Here is a 27,751-nt window from a genome sequence, read left to right on the forward strand (position 1 = left end):
GCGGTTGTGCGCACACACCGTGCATAAACATGACTAGGGCCATTAACCTACTTCTCATACTCATTCCCATAATAGTGCAGTGTATCAACGTCAAAACATACTTAGAAAATAACACCGTAACTAACACATCCATACAAAACTTTGAAAAAAGTGCAGTGCAAACAGTGAATTTGAAACCATTCAAATGTCAAACCGATTTTATTTGGCGGCGATTAGATAATTTAAAACAGTGGAAGCGGCGACGGAGGCTTCGGAATTTACCATTATCTACAACTTCCGAAAGGCGTAGCTTCAGGGTGAAAAGACGAGCGTTGGCGTTGGTGGATGAGGTGCCGAGAGTGGTGTATAACAGAGCGATTGGTGCGAAGGAAAGGGAATTGGAGAAGCTGCTGGTGCGGTTTAAGGCGCGGTGGCCGGTGGCGCGGTGGCGGTGGTATGGCGCCTTCACGGATGAATACCTGCTGCTGATCAACCCACACTGGCTGCAGTTCCCACCTCCGGACCCAGCCCACCAGTACGCCCTCGGTGGACTCTACATCGCCATGATGACTGTCGGATGTGTCGGCAACGCTCTCGTCCTTCTAATGTACTTTAGGTCAGTACCAAAACACACATATAACATTTATCGAGATGACCCTCATTAGTAACTAGTATGTTTAGCGTATAATTCGTTTGTTCTTTCCACGTGATCCGTTCAAGCGTAATATGAAGCTGGTCGCATGTCTGTCAGTTCATTGAACACACTGAGTATACACTAAAAAGTTTGGTACGGCTCCGGTCAACCGATAACTGTAGGAAATAAAAGTTAATAAGGTTTACCGTTACCAAGGCCGGATATCTATTTCAAATGAGATCAAAATCGCGCGTTCCAAAAAGATATTCAATCTTCTTGTATCATATTTTACGGATCCCTTATTATTTTTTTACGCCATATAAATTCAACATTGCAGGAGAAAATAAATCTTAAAGGAAAAAGTTTAAGTGTATGATAATACAAAAAGTACCTACGAATTGCTACTAGGTGTAACTCGCCTCCTTAATTATAAAAGTGTATTACTTTTTTGAAAGGATAACACCAACAATATGAGTAGGTGAATACGCTAGTTTCTGCAGACGCGCCTCGTCGGTACTTATTATAAAAAAGAAATCTCAGTAGGTTGTAAAATTATTCCATTCTTAGTGGCTGTTTTGTTTTCTTCAATGGTCTTGGCTTCTGACAGCAAAAAATTATACATAATTTATGACTGAGTTAGAGCCATCCAAATCCCATCATTCCACGTCAACAACTTCTGCGTATACCTACATCTCTGTATGTGACAACAAATATCGTCAAGATCCCATAAGGTGTTTCCTACTTCAATAGAAACGTGTATACATAATACATAAACGCTGTAAGCTCACAAATCTCATAAGTCCACTGTTATACGATAATCCCCTGTTTGATGTCACATAATTTCACGTGAAACTTAAACGTGTATGTATTGTCAAATCTGTCTCACTGGTAATAAGTAAGATTTTCAAAATGTCATCATAGTCCCGTTTTCACAGGATCCGCTTACTAACCTAAAGATTTGATAGGTCCGGTTTTTTGCAGAAGTGACTGCCTGTTTGACCTTCCAAATCGCGAAGGGAAATCGAACCCAATACAAGTTAGGTCACATACCTCCAAAACGAATTTCTTGGGCATGTGGGTTTTCTCACGATGTTTTCCTTCACCGCTGAGCACGTGATAATAATTTATGATCTAAACATGCATTCTAAAAACGATTTCGAAAATCATAAGTTTAGGCCCGTGCTGGATTCGAAGTTGCGACCTCAAGTGTGAGTCAAGCGTTCTTTCAACTGGGCTAAGTATCACGGCTTTGGTAATAAGTAGGTAGGTATCCTTCACAGGTTTTTATTACCCTCAAGTTTACTAGAATTTTATGTAATCGTTGTCATGTTCCGTTATGTAATCGTTCATGGCTGTTTTAATCTTTTATCTGAACGTACACTCTATGAATACTATATTAGTATGCCAACGTGACAAAGGCCAAGACGATTCGGAAGTGTTCCTTGGCCCATATTCAGAATAAAGCCACTTGACACGAAGTACTAATATTAAAAAAACCCCTTATACTCAACTGTTATGATAAAGTTGCATATCTGAGCATCATTCGTGGGAATGAGTCAGGGAAACGTAAACATTACTTATTTAAGTACACATGTCATTTTATATCAACCGTATTGAGTCTTCAATATACTTACATGTTAATGGATTCAGTTAAGCTTTAGGTAGTTGTTGGATGTTTGTTTTACTTCTTGTTAACATTGATAAATAAATGGGATCAAAGTTCAGTCGAAATACTTGCCTACTAAAAGCAACTTAAAAATACGAATCTCTTTCATTTTGTTACCCTCAAGTTTACAAGAATTATCATGCATTTTATGTAATCGTTGTATACAGGTTATTTTTTATTAAATTCCTTTACGTAAGTGCAAGTGGGTAGGTACGAGTACCTACTTATAAACGCAAAAAGCTCCTTCCGCGAAATTTATTGTTTTGTTTACTCGTAAGTGCTACTTAAGGGACGCTAATTAGTAAAGTCATTACCTGAGTGGAACGTAATTACAAACCGCTCAGAAGCCTATTCTAGAACAGGCAACTGCTAGCCGAAACGTCTCGACAAGCCATTAGACACGGAAGTCGTAGGTAGGCATGTACTGCTGCTTGAGACTTGCTGACCAACCTGGCAACCGCATGCTACTGATAGAAGGACTACTGATATTGCCTACATCGGTAACATTCAACGCACAAGGAAGACCCTAGTTGTTAAGAATTAAGGTCCTAGAGGGCTTACCATCTAAGACTAAGGTCTTATAAGGTTGTCTTTCTTGTGTCGGTGGCTTATCCTTTGGAATCTGTGTTGTCACTGTAAGAGTGGTGGGAAGGACGTTATTTACGCGTGGGAGTATATTTGATATTTGATTTTACGTTGTACACGATCCTAACGATCCGATTACGATAAGGGCGACCAATCAGCTCGCGACAACAAATACTTCCGAGACAGATACAGACCCCGCCGCCGGCGTGGTCGACGTATTGAAGACGTGCTGAAGGAAGGTCAGCACTTATCGCTATCGGCCCAGTTAATTGATTCTTTCAAATTATAATCCTCTCAGTACCGACGTTCGCGCCCAGCTGGGCACCTTCAGGCCTGTTGTCTGAAATTTTGTACCGTGTAAGAGCCCTCAGTGCTCCCCATTTATTCGCTCAAGTAGTTAAGCTTTTTTGAATTGTACAAAACTACAATAAGAGACTTACGTCAAAAAAGCACGAGTAGAGTCACTTCAAAACCGGACCTGTCAAATCTTCAAGTTAAGCGGACCCTGTGAAAAATGGGATAATGCTAGGGAGATGATGATGACTTGGTGAGAGGAGATTTTTGCTATCCAAGAGTTTTCAAGCCTTTCGAAATCACATAATATTGCGTCATTTTCCAAATGCTCCAAAATGTAAAATACCTAAACCAAAAAGTAAAGACACTTATTTGAATTGACGCGAGTGAGATATGGAGTACTTAGACAAAATTGAAATTGAAAAAAATTCTGACTCGGACGGAACTTGAACCCGCAGCTCTGGTCAAGCCGGGACGAGCGTGTATTATCGATTTAAATTTTCTCTTTGTGAGTTTCCTAACCCCGGGTAAGTAATATAAAAACAAAAATCATGGAGTAGATAGTTTTAACCCGTCTTTTCGCATGGGTTGGTGACTATTTACACTCAAATTGTCAAAGTAAATGGGTATTGAAGTTGTTTGGGCCTATAGGTATATAGCCTTGACACGCTATGGGCGGTTACACGACGACCATACAATACTAGAATGATTTACACTTGTCCTGGGCAAGTGTATATTCCCATACCGATACCTCACTGCAACATCTTCACGAGTGAACTAAATGTATAATATTTTTAATTGGTAATCAACATGTACTAGGTACTAAGAACGACAGGCACACGTGCAGTCTCCTTAATGAAGGCTCGATAATAATAAATGTTAATTCTGTTTATTTATATTCACATTTTAAACGAATAAACAAAGGTCGAACAAAGAGTACATTCCTTCCTCCCACGGTGTCCCACGCAAAGGAAATTATAAAGTACAACTTGGTCTGAAACGCTAATTGTATTTTTACAAAGGCTCTGTTGCAAGACAGTAACACGGATAATTCCTCGGGCCTTTGACGCTTTGCCCCTCTTGAGTTATGTAGGTACTCCGCTTTTATTAAAAAGAAGGGTCCATGGGGTTCCCTATTCCGTTGAAAAGTCAAGAAAACTTATTTGGAAGACATTTATTTATTGTTAAGAATTTCTCAGATTTAGGTTCAGCTGTAAAACGCAATAAACTAAATAATTAAAAAAACAAGTAATATTTACTATAATGGAGAGCGTGCGTCCAATGGGAAAGCTTAGCCATACCACAAGCGTTTCAAACATTTGTTAAAACACGAACTTTTGTTTGGCGTTTTAAAACTGGATACAAACTCATTGTCCGGAAAGGACACATATATTATATAGCATCTCCACCAGGCGCAATGAAATTGCTGACGAACTCGCAAGAGAGGGATCGGGCACAAGTTTAACCGGACCCGAACCCTTCTGCGGGATCTCGAAAAGCACCTCTAGATATCATCTGGGGGTGCGACTAGGAAATGAATCCAAGAAATTTTGGTACAACTCAGTTGGCCTAAAACATTCAAAGCAGCTGATTAGACCTTTTTCTAAGAAATTATCATCAAAAATCCTTACTCTCACTAGGGGGCAGGTTAGGTTGTTGATACGGGCCCTCACGGGGCATTGTAGACTCAATAAGCACCTACACAGAATGGAGCTGACCGAGTCTCCTCTATGCAGATTCTGCTTAGGGGAAGATGAGACGCCACTACATCTGCTATGCAGCTGCGAGGCTCTCATACATAGTAGAAGCCGTACACTTGGGGGCCACATAATGGACCCCCAGGAAGTCATGGAGCTTTCTCCCAAAAAGACGTTGGATCTATTCGAACGGATCGGTCTAGAGGAGGATATTTAAATGTAGGGACTTAGGGCCACAATAGATCTGTCAAGGTCGCAGTGACCCCGCGGGCTGCATTCGGTCCGGCCCTCACAACTTTCAAATAATAAAAATAAATAATAATCTCCACCAGGCTGGTTCATTGCAGCGTAACACGATTTTCGCTTGGTCTTTTGTAGAAACGTTTAACGTTAGAATACAAACAAATGAAGCGCTTGTAAGTGTCGGGGCATGAATGATAGAAGCGAGGATGTTGATTTAACCGATCTCAGGCAACGGGCGCGAACCTTAACGACTTTCAGTAAGGGCACAAGATATATAATAGTCGCTATTAAAAACTCTAATTGTTACAAACAAAGGAGATTGTTATTGTACTATTACAAAAGACACGAAAGTGGTGACCTCCGGGTTAAAATGGCCACATCGGAGCAATTCATCTAAAAAACAATATTGCAATTTGACATTTGTGCATATAAAAGTAAGTGTCAAACAGCAATATTGTTTTCTGAGATGAATTGCTTCGATGTGGCCATTTTAACCCCCTGTACTGTATATATAAGTATTTAGAACTATACCTGAAATCTAAATGTGTTTGTGGAAAATCTTTGTTTATTTTGCCATGCAAAAGCTACTTGTCAGATTTAGGTAGAAAAAGCCTTTCATTGGTCAACTTTAAAGAAGGATTAATGCTTTATAAAATCTTTAGGTACTTACCGAATAAAAACATTAGTGCGATGGTTACTACGAGTATAAACCGAACTTTCGTAGGAATTTACACATACATTTCATGAAACATTTTTCGAAGACTAAGTAAGTAAATACAATTTTACTAGACGAACGAAATACAAATTATAGAAACAAGCCACCAAACTTTTCCGACTTGTTTTACTACGGAAAACATAGTTCACCCGAGTTTAGCGTACAAAAGCCCGTTGCCTGTAGCATTATCATATAAGGAACGTTCTTGACAATAAAACGGAATGCTTCTATCCGCAATAAGTTGATTTAGTAACATTATTACGGGACTACAAAGTATCGTTTGAAACTACAGTGTAGCCTTTTAGTTTTCGGTGGCAATCTTCCTCACGCTTCAGAAGGAAATCTTTATGAAACCGTACACCGGTGTACCGTTATTACATGCTACGTCGCACTCGGTGTAGAAAGAATAATTAAATGCTGTATAAACTAGATACGCGAAAAGTGCTGTATCCAAGTAATTTCTCCCTTATACAAGCTACACCGCTCAACTTTAATTTATTAACGTTTCTGTCTAGCCTGAAAGCTGTTACAGCACCACATGACGTTTTAATCACATTTACACACCAATATTACTTATTCAAAGCCTCTGACACTCTAACGAGTGTTCGGTAGTTTACAGAAGTCGACGCGAAGCTAACATATAGTTTGCAACATACAATTCCCGCCGATTTATCTCCGACATCGTAACAGGACATATTTCGGTTGGTTTAATTTGATGCTACACAATCTGCGAGATTGGCCGCAGAACTGTGGTTCGCCTGCCTTTAAAGAAATTGGTTTGATTCCCACTGGTATCTAATTATCGTTCCACGGATGTAAATTCGGTATTTTCCCCAAGTTTTCAGATTTATTACATACAATATAACCTAACGCCCTAACTTTATTAGGGTGGGCAGAGGTATCGCAGCTACTATTGGTAATGGCGGGCGTCCTAATATAAATAAAAAGATCAAATGAAATAGTGAGAGGTTTTCAGGCCATTGCCTAAATAATCATAATGTTATATAATATTATAGTCCTTCAAGATAAACGGGACGGCATGGGAAATTTGATGATGACGTTATTCAATTCAATACTATTGTCTCCATATTTACCATCAACACACAAACATAGTTTTACTGCTCTCCCCCTTTTCGGCCCTTGCGCCTTTGTATAATGTCCACTATCGTCGATATTGAATGTCTATGTTATATCCAGTATAAATCTGCAAGTGAACAAATCCATCTAAGTAATTATTTAATGCACCACGAGATCACAAGATTTCGGATTTCAAATGATTCAGTCATGGAAAATAATAATTTATTATTAAATATTAAGAATGACAAGCATCTTCAAACAAAATTGCGCTGAGTATTAATAATTTATTTCTGTTTTCGAAATATTCTCGTATTTATTTTGATTCATCATCAGCCGTACGACGCCCACTGCTGGGCATAGGCCTCCCCAATTTATTTTGATTACTTAATAATTATTCAAACGACACTTCAGAGTCGTTGTGCTAGCAAAATAATATTAAATATGCCGCCAATATATGCGTAATCGTTGTCACCAGTATCAATATTTGTTTGCTGTTCTTTATGTATTGCTTGTTACGTTAGTATCAAAAGACACAAAATTAACAACAGAAAAAATCATTATGATATTACTGAAAGGTCGTATCAGCAAAATTCATAGTATATAATGGACGATCCAACTCATCTTCATTTACAACTAAACAAAAATGCAAATAGAAAAAACCACCTATTTCCATTAATATGTTATTAACTTATTAGGTAAAGAAACATGTTTTCTGATACCGAGACGTGGGCAAGAATAGTCAAAATTGATGTAAGTAATCCAAAATAAAGCAATGTTCGTTACCATCTATACTTATAATAAATCTGTAGAGAGGTCAATTCTGTACATTAAATATTTTTTCAAAATAACTATCAGGGGGTGATAAGTGATCGATACTGATGCCAAAAATGCAATCAGTAAAATTTTTGTCAGTCTGTCTGTCTGTCTGTCTGTCTGTCTGTCTGTCTGTCTGTATGTTCCTTATAGAAACAAAAACTACTGGACGGATTTTAATGAAACTTGGTACAATTATTCTTCACACTCCTGGACAGGTCATAGTATACTTTTCATCACGCTACAATCAATAGGAGCAGAGTAGTGAAGGGAAATCCTTTTGTATGAAAAATCTAAACCACTCAAGTTAGACGTTTGAAATTTGGCATGCAGGTACCTTAGATACCGTAGAGGTGCACTAAGAAAGGAATTCCCGAAATTCCTACGGGAACGGGAATTAGCGGGAAAATCCTTTTGTATGAAAAATCTAAACCACTCAAGTTAGACTTTTGAAATTTGGCATGCAGGTACCTTAGATAACGTAGAGGTGCACTAAGAAAGGAATTCCCGAAATTCCCACGGGAACGGGAATTAGCGGAAAAATATTTTTGTATGAAAAATCTAAACCATTCAAGTTAGATGTTTGAAATTTGTCATGCAGGTACCTTAGATACCGTAGAGGTGTACTAAGAAAGGAATTCCCGAAATTCCCACGGGAACGGGAATTAGCGGGAAAATCCTTTTGTATGAAAAATCTAAACCACTCAAGTTAGACGTTTGAAATTTGGCATGCAGGTACCATAGGTACCGTAGAGGTGCACTAAGAAAGGAATTCCCAAAATTCTCACGGGAACGGGAATTAGCGGGAAATACCTTTTGTATGAAAAATCTAAACCACTCAAGTTAGACATTTGAAATTTAGCATGCAGATACCTTAAATACCGTGGAAGTGCACTAAGAAAGGAATTCCCGAAATTCTCACGAGAACGGGAATTAGCGGAAAAATCCTTTTGTATGAAAAATCTAAACCATTCAAGTTAGACGTTTGAAATTTGTCATGCAGGTACCTTAGGTACCGTGGAGGTGCACTAAGAAAGGAATTCCCGAAATTCCCACGGGAACGGGAATTAACGGGAAAATCCTTTTGTATGAAAAATCTAAACCATTCAAGTAAGATGTTTAAAATTTGGCACGCAGGTACCTTAGACACCGTAGAGGTGTACTAAGAAAGGAATTCCCGAAATTCCCACGGGAACGGGAATTAGCGGGAAAATCCTTTTGTATGAAAAATCTAAATCACTCAAGTTAGACGTTTGAAATTTGGCATGCAGGTACTTTAGTAAACTTAAAGCTTAGTTGCAACAGGATATTACAAAATTCCCACGGGAACGGTAGTTAGCGGGAAAAAACATTTGTATGAAAAAATCAAATCTAAATAAAAGGAGAAACTGACTGACTCAGTGACTGACATATCAACGCATAGCCTGAACGGCTAAATGTAGGCATTTGAAATTTGGAAGGGACATAGCTTAGGTACCGTAGAGGTGCACTAAGAAAGGAATTCCCGGAATTCCCACGGGAACGGAAATTAGCGGGAAAATCCTTTTGTATGAAAAATCTAAACCGCTTAAGTTAGACGCTTGAAATTTGGCATGCAGGTACCTTAGTTAACTTAAACCTTAGTTGCAACAGGATATTGCAAAATTCCCACGGAAACGGGAGTTAGCGGGAAAAAAACATTTGTATGAAAAAATCGAAACCGCGTAAGATAGATGTTTTCAATTCAATTCAATTAAATTATTTATTGCATTCCATGTAGTACAATGGGGTGTTACATAGGCATAGGAACTAAAACATGGACCCTGTAGGGCACAGCAACGTTGAAGGGAAGAGAGGAAGTGTGTATTAAAATTAAAACTCAATGAACAATCAATTAAAAAAAAAAATCAATTCAATCAATTGATTCAATCTAGCATGCATGCATACCTTAGTAAATATAAAGTTTATTTTTGGCTGTATTTTGAAAAATGGGAGTTATTGGGAAAAAAATTGTATGAAAAAATCTAAACTGCATAAGTTAGATGCTTGAAATTTGATATGCACTCCCACACACACAAAGATCTCTCTCTTATATAACACGCCACGCGGACGAAGTCGCGGGCAAAAGCTAGTTAATAATAAGATTAAGTAGGATTCCTGAGTGACGTCGAAGATGAATGTATACTTCCGTAACGGCACAAAAATCGTTAATTTTCATCGTAGAATCGTCAAAAAACTCAAAGTCAAAATTATATTATTTTAGTTCTATCCTACAATCTTAAAATGAAACCACTTTCCTATCTTATCAAATATGAATCAAAAAGAAGATGATTAGGTACCGATTGTCAATATTGTATTTGGTTAGGTTCGATATTAATTCAAAAATCATTAGACAATTTATTATTTTCGCTAATATCAACATAGCACAACGAGTTTATGATAATATATTATTTATTGTAGAATAGTCTTAATTGGTTATATCGTAAATTTTGTTTAGATTAAGTATAGCAGTTAGATAATCCGATTAAAAATTATCCAACTGAAAGGTATTTTCTTGACGTGACTTATAGCATTAGCTACTTTGTCGGACAAATGGGGAGTGCTGAGGACTCTTATACGGTACAAAATTTAAGACAATAGGCTTGAGGATGCCCAGTTGGGTGCGAACTTCTGCTCAGGGCGTCGTGTGGGAGGATTACCTACGTATATATTTGTAAGAGTAAATCGACTCTAGTGTGTCGATAGCGATAATCGCTGAATGAAGGAAATGAGGGTATCGGGGTACTGAAAGAAATAGTAGTCATCATGGGCGTTTACTTCGCAATAATCTGGCCAAATTCCATCTGCGGTAAATCTGCAATAAGTCACGTCAAAGAATATATCTACTTACCTATATAATAAACGACAGTTCGTTTTAGTAATCGAGTTTTAGTACTCGATTTAGTAATCGAGTTTGATTTTGTCAGTAGGTGTGGTTTTGTCATGGTTCACACCATGAATCATCATTTTTAAATGATCATTACAACAACATGAGTTACAAATTGCCATTAAGTTCTGTAATCACTGTAATCACATTAATTAAAGCTTAATCAAGCAAATTAATACCATTATTAAACTAACAGTAAGGACTCTCATAATTACCTAATTACGTTTCTTTTCGTATTTTTAAAGAATTTTATTACGAAATATTTGAAATGTGTAAATCGCTATTATAACCGAAGCTCGGGACAGCAAAAAGTAGCATAAGACGAAACAGGCCTTTGTCCTTCTAAGACATTTTTAAGGTTAATAATAATTCGCTAATAAGGAGGTAGAGGAAACTTGACCAAGAATATAAATTTGAAGTAAAAACAAGTCTTCTGTGATAGTCTGATAGTTTATTAAATTTTCAACTGCGCGACGAGAGAATTAGTATCTGGAGATTCCGATTTAGCTTGAAAGAATGCTTCTTCTAAGGGTTTTGACACGTGGGTGAGGCAGGCAATTTTTATAAGTTTTCAGACGACCAAAGTTATATTAGAATTGCCGAGATCTTTGAAGTTGTAACAAATTGACTACAAGTATGTTAGTGTGGGGTTTTCACACGAACTATTTTCCATTTATGTATAACAATAGTCTGGACATAGTTGTCATTGAACGAGTATTGGAAGTATATCGCATGCTACCAATTATGTGCTACTTACGAACTAAGTAAGTAGTTAAAACACATAATAACGGGTTCTTACCGCGTTTAAAGTAGGGATATGAGACTCCCGATATTTTGACACTGTTTCAGTGCCATGATCACGGGATGACTGATGAGTTTGGAGTGGAGTAGGTAGGTCCATAATTTTCTACGGGCTGACATATCTGTCTACCCTCTTTCTTTGCCGCGTGGGAGTCTCATATCCCTACTTTAAACGCGGTAAGAACCCGTTATTATGCGTTTTAATTATGATAATAACCGCGTAAACTTAAAACAATGTATAAGTAGTTCTGAATTCACGATCTAATAAGTGAAGAACATGGAAATTACCATTCGTTTTTATTTCACAAATAGAAGCACTGTAATATTCCGTAGTAATATTATAATTATTACGCTTTGGTATTTGTATCTGATTGAACAATAATACGCACATCACGTCCGACAGACAGCTGCAGACAGCCGTCAAATAACTAACTTATGACTAATTAAATATAAGTACAAACTTTGTATGTTAATCATTTGAATTAATTTAAGTAGGTATATAATATATTTCGTTACAAAGGGAAAAGTCATCATCACTAATTTAAGAGCCACGCTGTTGTCGGTGTCGAATTCCTCTCCATGCTAGTTTTTAGGGAAAATAGGGCAGTGGTTTTCTTGCCTTCTGCTCAAAAAGGGGGAAAAGTAGGTAAATCGAAACAATTCTTTCTCTAAACGCATACGAATTCAATTGTGTTTAAATAAGTTTAAACCTCAGGTCTGAGGTTTAAAGTATCGGTAGGCGCTCCTAGATTGTCAAGTGGTATTTCCATGGTAGGCGTAGGTTAACGGCCAAGGAGATATCAAATAACTTCTAAAAGTTTCCGCATAGTTAAACTTCAGTAAGAATAGGATGTACAATCGATTTTCTAATAAAGTAACGTACCACGGGAACAAAATCCTTTAACCGTATTTCCTGAGCGTGTTATATAGCCATAAATACAGATGTTTGACAGCTACCTACTAGTAACTTGTTTCGTGGCACCTACGGTGTTACGGAACCACTTTTTAATCAACAATAGATGGAAGACAATAGTGGATTTTTTTAATTAAAATTAAAAGGTAATTTCTAAAACTTATCAATCTGATAAATCGATATCCAGCACCATTAAGTTTATTCTGCCCAAGTGTATCTTAGAAACATTACGAGTATAAACAGACTGGTATCCGTTTGCTGAAGTCAAATTCAGTGTCAGAGTCAGAATACCGCCGAAGTAATACCTTGGAGTGCGAGTCAAGTCTAGCAACTGGAGATCCGTGAGTTTGACCGGGGAAGTTGCAGCTGTTGTCGACAGTTACCTACTAGTTACATACTATACTAGTTCACTGCTCAAACTGTCGGCTTGTGATATGTATTTAAATCCCGGAGGTACATAATACGAATAATACTTGCAGCGTCGAGTTATACCTTGTTTCGTTATGCGATACAATATATTTTTCAAGAAGTCTTTTGGCCAAGATATTATCAAAAATACAAAGACAATAAAGGAATAAAAAACGTTATCAAAGATGTAAATTTCTATAAAAAATGTGCTATTTAGCACATCCATTTTTTGATTATTGCCTATCGTCTAAAAGGGAAAATTGGGCCCAATTATAACGTCGCTCACCAAAAGCTACGAATAAAAATGTCTCCTCAGTTAAAGCGTGAAACTAATCACTTTATTTGTCCCGTATCCACAACAACGATTCTCTCTCTTTATCTTGGCCTATTTCCATCGTATTGAGCTATTTGGGCGAAAATTATACACATGATCGAAAAATCCACTGGAGCAAGAAAGTAATGATAGTGAACGTAACAATAACAATGGCTATTTTCAGCTAGCCCTAAAATTCCGGGTTTACAAGTCAAGTTGGTAAGTATAGTTTTATTAAAATAGTTTACCTTTTACGGTTCAGTAGGAGCCGCGCTGTATTTATGAAACTCCACTAACTAACGCCGTCCGATCTAATGTGATTGGTGTTTGTAGCCGATGAGATGTAACCCTTCAATAGAGAATATCACATTTATTGTGATCTTAAGACACACCTAAAGACGAAACGTCTACTTGTTGTTTTTCTACACTGTTACATAAGCTCGTGACTATATCCCAATTGGGGTAGCAATTGGGGTACACCACACACTTCATCGAGCTTTCTGTTAGACCGACGTGATAGTATCCGTATCTCCGTCTGTAATGTTACTTACTAAGTATATTATTTGATGATAGAATTATAATATTTAAATGTATTTCAGTCGTAAGATAAGAAAAATTTTATCCTTAACTTTCCTTAAATGCAAAGTTTAAAGACTTAGAATTTATTTTATTTAAAGCTTTATTATGATACTGGGTACATACATACATAAACTCACGCCAATTTCCCGCCGGGGTAAGCAAAGACTATGGAATTCCATTTGCTTTGATCCTGACACATTGATGATACTGGGTAGGTACTTATAATTTAAATTTAATTGTTATTTCCTACAAATAGGCATTATGTTTATTTATTTCTTATAATACCAATAAAAAAGTATTTAAATTAATTTTGCCTTTAAACTTTGAGACTCGGGGAGTAAAATACGCTTTTAGATTATTTAGTAGGGAATGTGCTATTGTTGCTTTTTCCGCGAGGACTGCTTTTATCTTTAAAGTGCAGCGAAGAAACTTATGAACTTCCATTTGTCAAAGTCAGCTCGTCGTCGCTCACACATGCGCTGTCAATCTACACGTATTTGAGTAACGATGCTTTAAACTTTATGATTTTCCTTTAAATCAATTTTGCACGTTGAAATATCCCTCTTAAACTCATATTAGGTACAATAAATTGTAATCTAATCTAGCTTTCAAGATCCCACTGCTGGGCAAAGGCCTTCCCCTCCTCTCTTACCATTTTTCACAGACCTGTGCCTACTCCGTCCGTATAATACATTGGCTTAGTTAAAAATGGAACTAAATTGTATGTAGTACTGAGTTAGTATAAGAGTATCGTCTAACTGCAACTGCTATGTTATTCAGTTCCCGCGGTCGTAGTTGAATTCTTCGACAAAACGTCGGCGAAAAACGGCGTTGTTCGAAGGTGTATTCTGAATAAAGAATAGTAGATGCCGCCGAAAACGCTCGTTCTCTCCAAAATTCCGAATGGCAACTGAATTGTAGTGACAAATACAGAATCCTGCTGAATGGAGATTTAGCTGGATAGCGAGTGAATAACTGTTTTAAAAAAAGTAAAAAGGTATTTCTTTTTCGGAAAATGACTACCTAGTAGTATTTGAAGCACTGGCTAATGTCAGCTACTTATGTTTTTTTTTTATAAAATTAGGTCTACGTGTTTGTAAACGACTTCAAAAAAAGAGGATATTGTTGGAACTGCACTTTATTCGTATGTCTTTGTGGGCTTCTAATTTCTCACAAACTATGTACAAATCGTATCACAATAATACTGTTTTATTGGGCTAAGTAGTTCGAAAGTTCTCATAAAATAAAATTCTTATTAAGTATTTAACAATAACAATGAACTCATTGATGTCTTTTATGTATGAAGGTAGCTCTTGTCAGTGTTAATAAGCAACATGAAGCCGATAGAGATCATCTATTAGTTCATGCAATATTTTTGTTTTGTTCCATACAAAATTACTCTGAAGTCGGCGCAAATAGAATAACGGTCAACTGCATGTTTCATCGGTTGTGATAGGTAAAATAACTCGGTTGAGCATTTATAGGGTTTGCAGGTAACAAAGGTTGTTGGGTGATTCAGATTCTAAAATTGTACCTATTCCACAAAATTTTATTCATATTTGAAGTCAGTATATTTTGTTTAAATTACTTTTTTATTCTTGGGATTAATTAAAATTAAAATTAAGTAAATTAGATGACAGTTCACACTCACACACAGAACGAAGCTATTTTAACAGGCATTAATTTCCATTGTTCATCAAAAATCTTTCCAAACTTCTTAGGTACATAGGTTTACTTACATACGACGTTTTCATTCGCCAATAAACCACTTGTTGTAAATTATAATGCTTACATCCGACCACTAGACCAACACGTCTCCGTATCTCATATACTGCATCTTAATTAAATCTTGCTATACAGTGACTTATAGGATGATACAATCCGCATCCAAGTTCCTGACACTTCGTGACGTAATTACAGTACACGCACTAAACTTTCAATGTGAAATTGACTAAGTTTAAACTAGTTGGTTCATAGTTTTTTAATTTAAATTTTATTAATATCTCATATTTAAATTTGACAGAAAGCTAAAGGAATAAGACGAAGCAAACAGCGCCCTGTTGCAGGTTCTAAGTTGGTTTACAGTAAATAATCTAGTTCAGAATGTTAGGAAACCGAAGTGTAAAGTTTGTTTTACCTAATGTAAAGAAAGTAAATAATAACATACAAATTGATGATAAACTAGATTTTGTTAAAGACACTGTTTTCTTAGGAATTACTGTAGATTCAAAACTTCAATGGGGCCCACATATTGTGTAGCAGGCAAGCTAAGTTCGCACTATTTATAATTTGCGTTGTCAATCGTCTGAAACAGACGTATAAGGCCAATGATGATGATGATGATGTCAAGACTCTGAAAAGACTCTTGTTTAAAGAAATTTATATATTGACTGTTGCAAGACAATATATTTATGAAAACACTATGTATGTCCGTAAAAAAATATCTCTATTTCTAAGAAATTGTGAAATTTGTATTTACAGTACAAGGAACAAAAATAAAATAGTTATCCAAAATTCTAGATTAAGTAAGTTACATTCATGTTTTTTTGGGATTATATAAACGTTTTTACAATAAAATACCTGAATTACCTAAATGATAAAGATGCTTGATATTAAATGTGTTCCTCTAGTTATGAAATAATTACGTTGAATAAATGATTCTGATTTCTGATACGATTATATTGGAACGAAAAAAAAATAGACATACCTACATCATAACATAAATAACATACATAAACATCACATATACGTCCCACTGGTGGGCACAGGCCTCCCCTGAATCGACCCGAGGAGGAGGACAGACAAAAAACGCATTTACCATGGCTCAGCGGTAAATCCTAAGATTAACCAGAGGCGTTAAATGGCCACATCGAAGCAATTTATCTAAAAAATATTGCTTTTTGTCATTTTTTGGTATTTTAAATGCGCAAATGTTAAATTGTAATATTGCTTTTTTAAATGTTGATTGTGTGACGATTTTTTAAAATGTTTTGACAGTTTTCTATAGAGTTTTACCATCATCACTTGGTAAATCTTAGTATTTACCGGTAAATCTTAAGATTTGCCGTACTTCGGGCTTTTAAAGTAACATATATACTACAGTTCATATTTATTTATCTTCATTCACCATTACGAGTACTAAGCAAGAACGCAAGTCGTCTTCTGACAACTTGGGGCTCTGCCAACCCCGATAGGAATAATGTATGTGCGTAGAATAGTAAGGATCTGTCATTAATAAGCCTGCGACCTATATAAACTTTGAAGAATATCTTGAAAATAAAATGAAAGGGTGGAAAGAACAATAAATTGCAGAAAACAAATGAAAACTCCCGACTCCCAAGTCCTGAGTAGACACTTGTCTTCCCTACGTTACCTGTACGTGCTTACACAGGTCTCTCCTCCACACGTTCATACATACATATAACATCTACATTCTTCATATATATTAGACGCACGTCTTCTAAAATATAAAGGAATCTCTACTTTGAAATTTAAACTCTACTTTCCTAAATTTATATATTATACAATATTAAACATAAATGAAAAACTCGTTTCAGGTTTCACGTTACGGTAAAATGCTTTATTATGACCTTTACGAGGTGTTGTGTTTCATAAGCATATCATTAATAGAGGTACATTCATCACAAGATAAACTAATTACCCACACATCAACGAGCTTTCTGTTAGACCAACATGATAGGTAGTGAGCCGTATCGCCGTCTATTATAGTCAAGCCAACTGTGTTAGTGAAAACTGCATTTAAGGTAAATTAATACCTCATTATGTTTCACTTAATAAAAAATGTGAAAAAATAATAGTTGAAGTTGTAATACCTACTTACATAGATTTTTATTTTCAAAAGAACATTTTCTTTTCAAATATCTGCGATTTCATATTTACCTTAAGACTTTACGATACATCTCGGTAACTTACGTAATGTTTCACGTTATTTTAGTAATACGTTAAACATTATACTCTTCTTATATCCCACAAAGAACAGAAAATAAATGATATTGTGCTCCGTATTAATTTAAAGATATACAGGCATTACAGAATGTACCTACCTACTTTTTTATGTATGTATATGATGGGTATCTACTTTGAATTGATTTATTAGTAGGTACTTAATATGTTTTATAAACCGACCGACAACACTCCGCTTTCCTATACGTTTGTAAATCTGACAGTTCAGCGGAAACTGGTAGGTACTAAGTGTTTTACGTAAAACAGACTCGAAAACCTAACATAGCCCACCGAACAAGTTCCAGACAAACGAAGTTCGCGAATAATTAATGAAATCTAGAATTATAATATTCCTTGCTAGCTGATAGGTACTAATTAAAACTGGCCAAGTTATCTTAAACAATAAATCGTATAAGCCCAACTGCTAAATTAACGCGAAAGGCAAACGAGGTGCGCTACGAACTTGAAGAAACTTCTTGTGGTTTGAAAAGAGCGCCAGAGTCGGATCTAAAAGGTAGTACCTAGTAGGTAGGGTTGGGGGTGTGATCCCCTAGCAACAGTGGCTGCCTTAGGCTATCTGGCTGGGGTTAGATCAAATGCTGGTAAAAAAATCACACGCTCGATTTTGAGCAAAATAAAGGCAGATTGAAATAAGCATACGGGCGACCCCATAATTGACTCCTGGATCCGCGCCTGAAATGAGCACTTGTTAACTTTCACGCCCGGGTACTGATTAATTAATGGCCGACTACTGATTAACTCCACAACACGGATTATTACTGATAAAATATTCTTGGAACAACGAAAACGTTCTTAAACTTGCTTTGGCTTTAAAACAGAGAATAGAGTTTTTGAATTTGGCTTTGGCAACGCCTCTCTGTGTGTTCTTTGTCCTTTCTCCTACAATAAGTTCCAAGATACAAAATGGCGAAGTTTGTCATTGAGAAAGTCTTAAAATAAAAGAGCGAATCCAAAGAAATTCTAGCATGCAAACCAGAGTACGCCTGTTCGGGCCGCTGCGCTGGTGTCTCTTCTAGAATGATTGTCATGCCCCCATAGTCATATGTAATCATCATTACCTATATACATTTTCTCATTTAGACGTAGATATGGCAATTTGGAGAAGCCGATGCTATTATTTTCTGATTTTAAATAAATTATAATGTAAAATATACTCAATTAAATTATTAGTTACATTTTGACAACCGTCATCGTTTTTGAAATGCATCGTGTTGAATAAACATAATTTTGCATGCTTAGCACGCATCTTAGTTACTAAGTATCCTGTGTTACTCTGTCTAGCGTAGAAACTTATTATGCGGCGTGGCTGAGGAAGGTTCACATTTCAAAAGCTTTTCCACCTCTACATTGTATGCATTAATATGTTAATTCTGATTATTCTTCTTTTCCTTTATGCCTCTCTGTCTGTCGTCTTTAGTATACTACTAACTGCACGATGTTGATTAATTTATGTAACTAGATATAGTCGGGCCATATTTCGATAGGTAATGAGTGAGTTTGAGAATTGTGAATCAAGTTTGACATAATATTACATAAAGCCGCGTCTTGCTGGTCATTGTCAAATATTTTAACTTAGCAAATGTCAAATATTTCCGAAAAATATAATATAATCTTTATTTCTGTTATTACGTCACTGACCTTACGTTATCAATCTACTGTTTTAGCAATGCTTTAGATTTAAGTAGTTTTAAAAACCCAACATTTTCCTGTTGATTTTTTCCAATCAGCCCTTGATTTTCTAAATAAGTATTTAAATAGACATTCCAATCTGTATACATTATTAAGTTACGTTTCATTTCCTCTCTGCTTACTTATAAGCTATAATAGGGAGATAATAAAGAATTATTTTGTCAGACACAATACAACGCGTAAGTGGATTATTTATTTCCATCAGTACGATAACAGCTTGTGGGATAATAACTCAAGATTTACGGAAAGCAGGTAACAATTATAGGTGCACCTAAGTTGTGCGAATTGTGTTTTAGTTGTGCAGCCGCGCCGAGCCGAGCCTTAATTATCACTAATTAATCTTTTCAAATCCCTGATTATGCACTAAGGACACTCAGTAAGCAGGTACCCTTAATTTTCCTTCTTAAATTGAACATGCATATAAAAAGCGCCCGTAATTGATACGGGGGAAGGGACACAGGTACCTACAATAACGATGTAATTAGGTACAATCAATTTTGTACATGACAGAATCATCATTCATGCGTAAATACGAGAGTTTATAATTCTGTAGTATGAATTATGTAGCCTTCTACTTACCTATAGGAAATTATTTTATGAAATCGTACAAATGATTTAGTATTTTTTCATTAATAGCAAAAGTGCGAACGAAGTATCATAAAAGGCACCTACCTACTCAACAGCTCATATGATACCAATATATTATTGTGAAAGTTACAATGTACTAATCACAATTATTATAATGATGTGATTCCATCATTATAACAACGGCACAACGGCCTCTGTAGTCCAGTGGTTGAGCGTTGTGCTCACGATCCGGATGTCCCGGGTTCGAATCCCGGTGGGGACAACTCACAAAAATCACTTTGTGATCCCTAGTTTGGTTAGGACCTTACACGCTGATCACCTGATTGTCCAAAAAGTAAGATTATCCGTGCTTCAGAAGGCACGTTAAGCCGTTGGTCCCGGTTATTACTTACTGATGTAAGTACGCAGTCATTACATGAGTCATGTCAGGGGCTTATAGCGGCTCAGTTATAACCCTGACACCAGGGTTGATGGGGTTGGTAATCCACCTCACAAACCACACGATAGAAGAAGATCATTATAACGATGATGATGGGCTGATCACCATGTCAAGCCTGTCTCTATATGTATACATTAGGTAGGAGGATTTTTCTTTTATGCTTTAAAAATAAAAAGAACTTAGCACATCGGCGAAAAGTCGCCTGTATGTCGGTATTCTACAAACTGCACTTCGGACAGTGTGCCCGTGATCTACACGAGCTCTTTCCACCAGCCCCCTTTTATCTTTGGACTTCCAGACGTTCGGCCGGGTTCAGTTCCTATTTGGTGGATATCCCAACTATTCACACAAAGCGCTTCGCATCGTTCTTCATTATGCGCACTGCTAAGGAGTGGAATTCTCTGCCGTCTTTTGTATTTCCGAATGCATATAACCTGGGTGCTTTCAAAGCCAGAGTGAACAGGCACCTTCTGGGCGAGCTCGCTCCATCTTAGGCCTCGTCAATGTTGTCGGGCAAGTCTGGGGCTAAGAGCAAACCCATCAAAGGTAAAAAAAAAAAAAACAAAAAAAAATTCTCAATATTATGTCACCATGTAGTCCGCCTATTCCGATAGGGATTGTAGACGTGGGTTTATGTGTACATCCCTTTTTTAGCTCTCACGGTAATTTATTGTATACGATTTTTCAAATGTTGTATAATATCTAAGGAACCAATATAATACTAACAGTATACCCCGTGGCGTCAACTTACCGTTTGACATGGCAATGCTCTTTATGCCACATGTAAGTAAGTACAATAGAAATAAAATGTGATCGCTTTCATTTGAGTCGGCGTAGTATTTTCTCTATTTTTGCTACTTGACAGATGTGGTAACATACAAACATAATATTTCAACACACACACATACACACGACACATCGACATATCTTGAAATAAGTATATACGTATAAGTCCACTGCCTGTTTAAAATTAATTGATTTTAAGTATAATACTACTTAAAATCAATTAATTTTAAACAGGCTTTTTTCAAAGAAAACAGTCACATCTAAGCTATTTGTCAGAAAATTATCTCGTATAAGCCGGAAGACAATCATTAATCTATCATTTTGTAAAATAAATCCCTTAAGCAGAGTACAAAAGTAGAAACATTCAATTATTTATTTTCTCAACACTTTTTTTTGTTAACATACACAACATTGTGCTCGTTACTCAGTCACATTAGGGTGGACAGGGCAGATTCACAAACCGTGATACGACTAAGTACTTGCAGCCTGCTCTTGACACCCTGAAAATTCATTTTTCTCGATTCTCTATTGTAATCGTTATCCTACAGCTATTTACATACTTGTCACTCGGCTTGTCAAGACAATGGGTCCGGGAATTTTAGGGTTCATTTGGGTCGTTCAATAATACTTGTAAAACCATCTGAATGGATGCCGTAAAAAGAGCAAAATCGATTCTGCTCGTGACAAGGGTCCGACACAACAGGAAGTAAAAAGATAAAGCTATTCAATCTACTTATAATAATTTCTAGAACTTTTTCAATTTCTGGTTTGTGTGTGTTTATAGGTATAAAATATCTTAAGGCGCTTTTTAACAGGTCACCATAGGCCGCCGTGCCCACCGTGCTTGCCGTGCTCTTCATATTTCAGATGCCACAGTAGGTACAAGCCAAGACTTTTCGGTTAAACTAAAAAATAAATGAAGTAGAAATCCGTGAACGGTATTTAACGTGCGAGTAACTACTTTAAAATTAAGAATAATATATCGCTACCACGCCCGATGCAAGAACATACTTAAGTAGGCATATTTATTATAAGCAACAGTCATGTTTCTTCTATTCGGGAAAGTAACAATATTAATAGCGACAAAGAATACTAATCACACTGTCTACCTACCAATCAATCATTGCGCCAACGTTTCTTTCATCTGGTTATCAGTCTCGCGGTTCTGCGGGCAAACGCTGGGGTTTCATTAGTCTTTGATCGTCGACCCACAATCCCAGATTATACATAGAGGATTGAACCCAGTCTTACGTGTTATAAATCAATACCGACATACCATCGCTCGGTAAGTGCAAACTGCAAACTGACCTGAATGTAAACTGCATTCCGAATGAAGCGACACTTTTAGGTCACTTTAAAATATACTTACTCTTGAGTTTGTACAGCGAAAATCGGAGGTGAAATGGAAATAGACTAGCGTCCGCAGTCACACTGTTGAAAGCAACACGGAACAGAAGGGATACTTGGCATACTTGCTTTTCAAGAAATACTTTGAAATAATGAACTCCAGTAGGTACTTTATATATATTGAATTAGATTACATTTATTAACTAAACACCTCTAACCTTTTTAAAACGATAAGGCGTTCTTAATAAAATCAAACACAGCTTTGTACTTTTTCTCGATTTTCGCAATCACTTCATCGAGAGAACAGTTTTCCTTAATAGGTGAAAAGTCACCAAGTACTCCTTTAGGTGGCTTGCTTGGGATCTTCATGTCACTTGTCTCATCTTTATAAACCTTTAAAGTTTCAGGCTTGGTTACATTTCCTACTAACACACATCTCCGGACGTTGAGTGTCGAGTTAGAACAGTCCCAGTTGGTGTTAGAAGTCGAGGTAGAGTTTTCTGAAAAAGATTCAATTTTCATCTTATAGATTGAATATAATAAAACAGTGATAACAGGAAATATAACTAACCAATCTTACTAATTCGTAAGGAAAATTACAAAATATTTTTACATTTATTACATTTGATACGCACCGCTGCTGTTATAAGTGTAACATATTGATTACTTACGGAGGCGGTTTGTTGAATTATGTCTGTACGAGTATGTATGAATTGTTTTTTCAGAAGCAATATTGCTATCTTTTTATTGTTACTGAATAACATAGATTACCTATATAATTTTGGTCGATGCTCTTAAACATTAGTAAAGAAATAATAAAGTTAAAAATATCTTCTATTACATAATGCTTTGTTCAAAGCACATCTTCCTTATGTAATGTATTCCTCTTATGCAGCATAGTTACCTACGTAGATGGAAATTATAAGGACTAGAATGCATATGTACCAGACGCTAACAAATTAGAATGTCAGAAAAAAAGCCACGTACCTGTTTGTTTATCGTCATCTTTTGTTACATCACTTTTACCCGAGAATAATATATCCTGAAGACTTTTTATCTCATCCACAATATAATCTAAACAGGAGACAGGATATTCACAAACCAGTGTACAGGTAAATAATAATACTAACAATATTTCTTTCCTTGCCATCTCGATAAGCTTCGTTTGCGATGGCACACAATTGACTATTACTGTCGCAATACATTACACACGCCAATTTATAATACGAGTAACATATCACCTGGGTAAGTAGCGGAGTTCATACTACGAGTAACGAAAACACACCTTGTGTGTCAACACTATAACACAACAGTTGGCAATAAGTAAACTAAATACAAAATTAATAATAATTAAATAATAAAATTAATAAATAGTTAATTTAATTTAATTTTAATATAATTATTAAATAATTTATAATATTTTTAACTTCACGTTTAAAAAGAAAAATTAGACAGAGAAGCTCATTGGCTACCAAAAACACTCCCAGCGATTATTTACGATTTAGGAGATATGACCCATTTTGTACCTTTTTCAAGATTTTCTACGTTACTTTGTCGAAAATCAGAAATCATTATTTGGTCGCTATCTTTCTTAATAATTATTTTATTTTACTTTATACCAGTAAGCAGTGTATTAGGGCAATTGTGTATCAAAATTTTTCAAGCAACCTCACTTACTTAACTTGGGTAGCTCGATAAAACGTGGGTTCACTTAGTGCATCATGCAATGGTTGTATCTCTGACTAGCCCAGTTAGCAATATACTCGGGAGCTTATTCTCAATACTAGTAATAATATATTTTTGTTAATCACACAGTTTTGTTAATTTAATGTTGTTATTATCGCTATCGATAATTAAAATTTACAAAGTTCACCCTAAATTTATTTTCGTAGACTATGCCTAAAGTAGCTTAAATTTCCTTCTGCGGATACTGGATACTGGAATGAGTTTTGCATACTCTTAGATTTAAATTAAGTACATATATAAATTAAGTACCTATATAGGTATTACCTTCAAACTCGATGTAGGTACCTACTTAACAGAATAACGGCGAAGATGCGTTAATCCCTTCAATATCGCTTGGTAACTTCAGAGCATCAAGTCTTCTTAGCAGATACTCGCAAGCCGATCACGTAGCGATCCTTCTTGGAAATCTTTCATTAAGTATTTGGATTACTGAGAATCAGGGTAGAAAATCAAATAAGACGATAAATAAGCAAGTACCTTCTTATTGCCAAATTGCGTCTATTACCTAATAGGCGCAATTTGGCTACCCGAAGAGTTTAATTTTGGTGTTTTACTTTCCTTTAATATAATTTTATTCTACGGATTCGATAGCACTAAGTAGCTCTATTGACAGCCAGATTGACTAGGATCGTCTGTTTTCTATTGACTATACATACATAAACTCAGGCCTATTGCCCACCTGGGTGAGCAGAGACTATAGAATTCCATATACTTCTATCCTAACACACTTCTCTTGCTTCTTCCACATTCATCAATCGTTTCACACACGCACACCGGTACAGAGTAGATCGTACTGAACCTTTATATTGAAATACTTGTAAATGTCCAAGTGACTGTAATTATAATTCTGCGCAGTCAACGAATTACCTAATTCAGATTTTTTGCTACTTAATATGGAAGTAAATCGAAGTCGACATTATATTCAGAGTAATAGAGTATGTATTTTGATTCCAGGTGTCGCTCCCTGCGCACTCCAGGCAACATCCTGGTGGCAAACCTGGCGCTGAGCGATTTCTTCATGCTGGCAAAGACTCCTGTCTTCATTTTCAACTCCTTCAACCTCGGCCCTGCACTGGGGAAAACTGGTAAGTTTGCTTTATAGACAGGCCCAATCAAGATCACTGGGAATATGAACTGTTTGAAAGAATAAGTGTTATATTTAGATTCTGAAACTTGTTTCGAATACATCGTTCCGGGCCCGTGGTGGTCCGTGTTGCTCTATGTTTCGGGCAGTTTACGTTACCAATATAGGTATCTTATCTTAATTAGCAGCAATATTTTGTCGATTTCAGTTATGAATTTACGTACTTAATTGTATAATTATGCTAACGGGCATAGAGTGAGGGCCGAAGTATACAAATTTCAAATGGGAAGGGAGTTTGGCCAGTGCGTTGCGAGGTCTTAAATTATTCGGTCGAGTATATTGGGGGAACATGTTCATGTAAATTCATGTTATTCCTAACGAAAATACACATTTCGAGTATGTAACGTTAAGGTTTCGATTCCATATTTAATAAAAAATGTTTTATAGCTTGTCCTTTGTCCTATATTACCTAAAATTCTAATAAATTTTTTTTGTAGTATGAATAAATATTTGCATCTGTACTATGTCCTAAAGATTTATACCACAATGAAGCCAACTGTGCTTTATGCAAGCATGGTATACTCAGGTTGCTATTTGAAGGTCTGTTTTTTCCTTTTTAACTCATACAATTCATAAATGAAACTAGACAACTTACTGATGTCTTGTTGATATGGCCTTTCCAATTCAAGTGATATAGTATAGGTAGGTATTACTACACTATACATATATATTTAATCCTTATTTGAAATAAAGCCTTTCGTCGTTAAGCGACTATAACCTGTTGTTTTTTACGCAAATTTTATTCTTTAATTTTTATAAGCTTATTTTAGTGGAGTCAATAAAGGGTTTCTCTTCTAACTGGCCAGGGACAGGTCCGATTTTGATGACTTTTTCTTTTGTAGGGGTAGTGTTTATATCATTTAAATTCATATGGGGTAACAAAATATTTCGATCAAATAAAAGAATCCAGATTACTGGCGCAAACTTGTTACAAGCATAGGCTCGAGTTATCCTAGTTCCAATAAACCAGGGAATCTTCGGTGGTTCTGTTTGAATTGTTCTGAGGGACACTATATTACTTCCCAATAAAGATTTTCATACTTCATTTGTTTTTTTTTTATTATATATATATATATACATCCACAGACATCGTATCAACAGTGGCTGCAAGTTGTCTTTGATTACTTGTGGCTCTGCCCACCCCATTAGGGATTACGGGCGTGAGTTTATGTATGTATGTATGTATATATATATAATGTAATGTTTATGATTACAGGGTGCATAATATATGGCTTCCTCGGCGGGTTGACGGGATGCACGTCGATCGCGACGCTGTCGGCCATCGCGCTGGATCGCTACTGGGCCGTGGTGCGGCCGCTGGAGCCATTGCGCGCGCTCACCGCCGTGCGTGCGCGCCTGCTAGCCGTCACCGCCTGGCTCTACGCCGGCGTCTTCTCTATCATCCCCGCACTCGACATCGGCTACGGACATTACGTCCCCGAGGGCTACCTCACCAGCTGTAGCTTCGACTATCTCACAGAAGACAAGGCGCCGCGATACTTCATATTCGTCTTCTTCTGCGCGGCCTGGCTTGCCCCCTTCTGCACTATTTCGTTCTGCTACCTAAGCATATTCCGAGTCGTAGCTTTCGACAGAAACGTCAGTGCCAAAAATCAAGAACAACGACTGTCCTCCAGACACGTCAAAGAGCAAGCCAAACGTAAAGCCGAAATAAAACTAGCATTTCTTGTAATTGCCGTCATAGCCTTATTCTTTATATCGTGGACGCCATACGCCATTGTAGCCCTTCTTGGAATTTTCGGAAAAAAGGACCTTATTACACCAATATCCTCTATGATACCCGCATTATTTTGTAAAACTACAGCCTGCATAAATCCCTTCATTTACATAATAACACATCCGAAATTCCGTAGCGAGTTTAAGAAAATGATATTCAAAGATAAATCTAAGAGAATGAGTGGCACGATGAAAACCATCGGATATACTGAAGCTTCTAAAGTACACCGACCCAGCAGAGACTTGAGTGACACGGATGTGGAAGTGGTAGAAATGCAAGACATACCGTACCTGAATGAAGACTTGAAGGGGAAGGCGGTTGAACCTGTGAATACGGTATCATCGCGAGTGTCGGAGCGGCTAGAATCACAGCGGAGCATGAGTATGAAGAGCTTTGAGGAGAATGTAGTCAGCCCGCCCTCTTGGTACGCGAAACCACAGTTCGCCAAAAAGAAAAGTTTTCACCGACGATCATCCAGAAGCAAAGTGTCATCCAACAGCAATATTATTTAAGAATATAAAATGTGCATTATTTACTTATAGTAGATTACCTAATTAGCTTCTAGTCAAATCACTACCTATGTCAACCAATTGGGAAGTTTCTTAGGTCAAAGATAAATTATGAAATTCTGATTAAGTACTAAATAAAGACAGATCTAAAGGTGACAA

The 27,751-nt window shown here is 36.6% G+C and overlaps 2 protein-coding genes across 2 annotated transcripts; one reads left to right on the forward strand and one right to left on the reverse strand.

The window, feature by feature from the left end:
- LOC126369506 (opsin, ultraviolet-sensitive-like) lies at positions 1 to 27,738 on the forward strand. The gene is made up of 3 exons (XM_050013954.1): positions 1 to 595; positions 25,156 to 25,286; positions 26,562 to 27,738. The coding sequence occupies exons 1-3, from the start codon at positions 30 to 32 to the stop codon at positions 27,593 to 27,595; spliced, it is 1,731 nt and encodes a 576-aa protein (XP_049869911.1). The 5' UTR covers positions 1 to 29; the 3' UTR covers positions 27,596 to 27,738.
- On the reverse strand, positions 22,619 to 23,671 carry LOC126369549 (uncharacterized). The gene is made up of 2 exons (XM_050014036.1): positions 23,443 to 23,671; positions 22,619 to 22,955 (listed from the first exon to the last, which is right to left on the reverse strand). The coding sequence occupies exons 1-2, from the start codon at positions 23,603 to 23,605 to the stop codon at positions 22,678 to 22,680; spliced, it is 441 nt and encodes a 146-aa protein (XP_049869993.1). The 5' UTR covers positions 23,606 to 23,671; the 3' UTR covers positions 22,619 to 22,677.
- Positions 27,739 to 27,751: the final 13 nt, after the last annotated feature.

This window comes from Pectinophora gossypiella, chromosome 9, assembly GCF_024362695.1.
Source record: "Pectinophora gossypiella chromosome 9, ilPecGoss1.1, whole genome shotgun sequence".
Taxonomy (NCBI): domain Eukaryota; kingdom Metazoa; phylum Arthropoda; class Insecta; order Lepidoptera; family Gelechiidae; genus Pectinophora; species Pectinophora gossypiella.